Raw genomic sequence first — 712 nt, forward strand, 5'->3', positions numbered from 1 at the left:
ATGACAGTCAACAACGGCAGTAACAACAACGGCGAGAGGCTGGGTAGTGGCACCGCTCGCCTGTTTGTTGGTCAGCTGAACTTTGACGCCACCGAGCATGATCTCCGTCAGATCTTCTCCTTCTATGGCCACGTCATCCACACAAACGTGCTGCGCGATGCGGACGGCAAGAGCACCGGTAGTGGATTCGTCACTTTCCGCGTTACAGACGAGGCTGACTTCGCTATCATGTCTATGCACGATCGCTACAACATGGGCCGGGAGAAGCCGCTGCAGGTGTCCTACTGCCGCCGCAGCGAGCGCATCTCGGCGTTCGGGTACGAGCACGCAATGAAGCTGCGGGAGAAGAACACCACGAACCCGCCTCCACCGCAGCCGACGTCATCGTGAGTGCAGAACCCCAGCGTGAGCGAGACGTTAAAAAGAAATGCAGCTAAATGGAGACATAGCGGAAAGGACGGGTGAGTGGGTGCGCTTGAAGAAAGAGGAAACGTAGTGAGGTTGTCTCAAACATGTGCGGCACTCTCAAATCTGTCAAAGAAGGGACTGAGAATATCGCGCTCGTGCACACGTCGTGACTGATGTGACGTGTTGCCGTGTGCCTTTCTATTCATATCTCCGGGTTCGCTACTGAGCTGAAACGCGTCTAGAGAGGGCGGCTCTCAAGTCCTCTGCGTCCTTCATGTCTCCTCGCAAATATTTACAACAGCCG

The 712-nt window shown here is 55.3% G+C and overlaps 1 protein-coding gene across 1 annotated transcript; it reads left to right on the forward strand.

The window, feature by feature from the left end:
• LBRM_33_1740 (putative RNA-binding protein) lies at positions 1 to 390 on the forward strand (the record flags this gene model as incomplete). Its single annotated transcript, XM_001567892.1, has 1 exon — positions 1 to 390. One exon carries the CDS (start codon positions 1 to 3, stop codon positions 388 to 390), a length of 390 nt encoding a protein of 129 aa, XP_001567942.1.
• Positions 391 to 712: the final 322 nt, after the last annotated feature.

This window comes from Leishmania braziliensis, chromosome 33 (assembly GCF_000002845.2).
Source record: "Leishmania braziliensis MHOM/BR/75/M2904 complete genome, chromosome 33".
Classification (NCBI taxonomy): domain Eukaryota; phylum Euglenozoa; class Kinetoplastea; order Trypanosomatida; family Trypanosomatidae; genus Leishmania; species Leishmania braziliensis.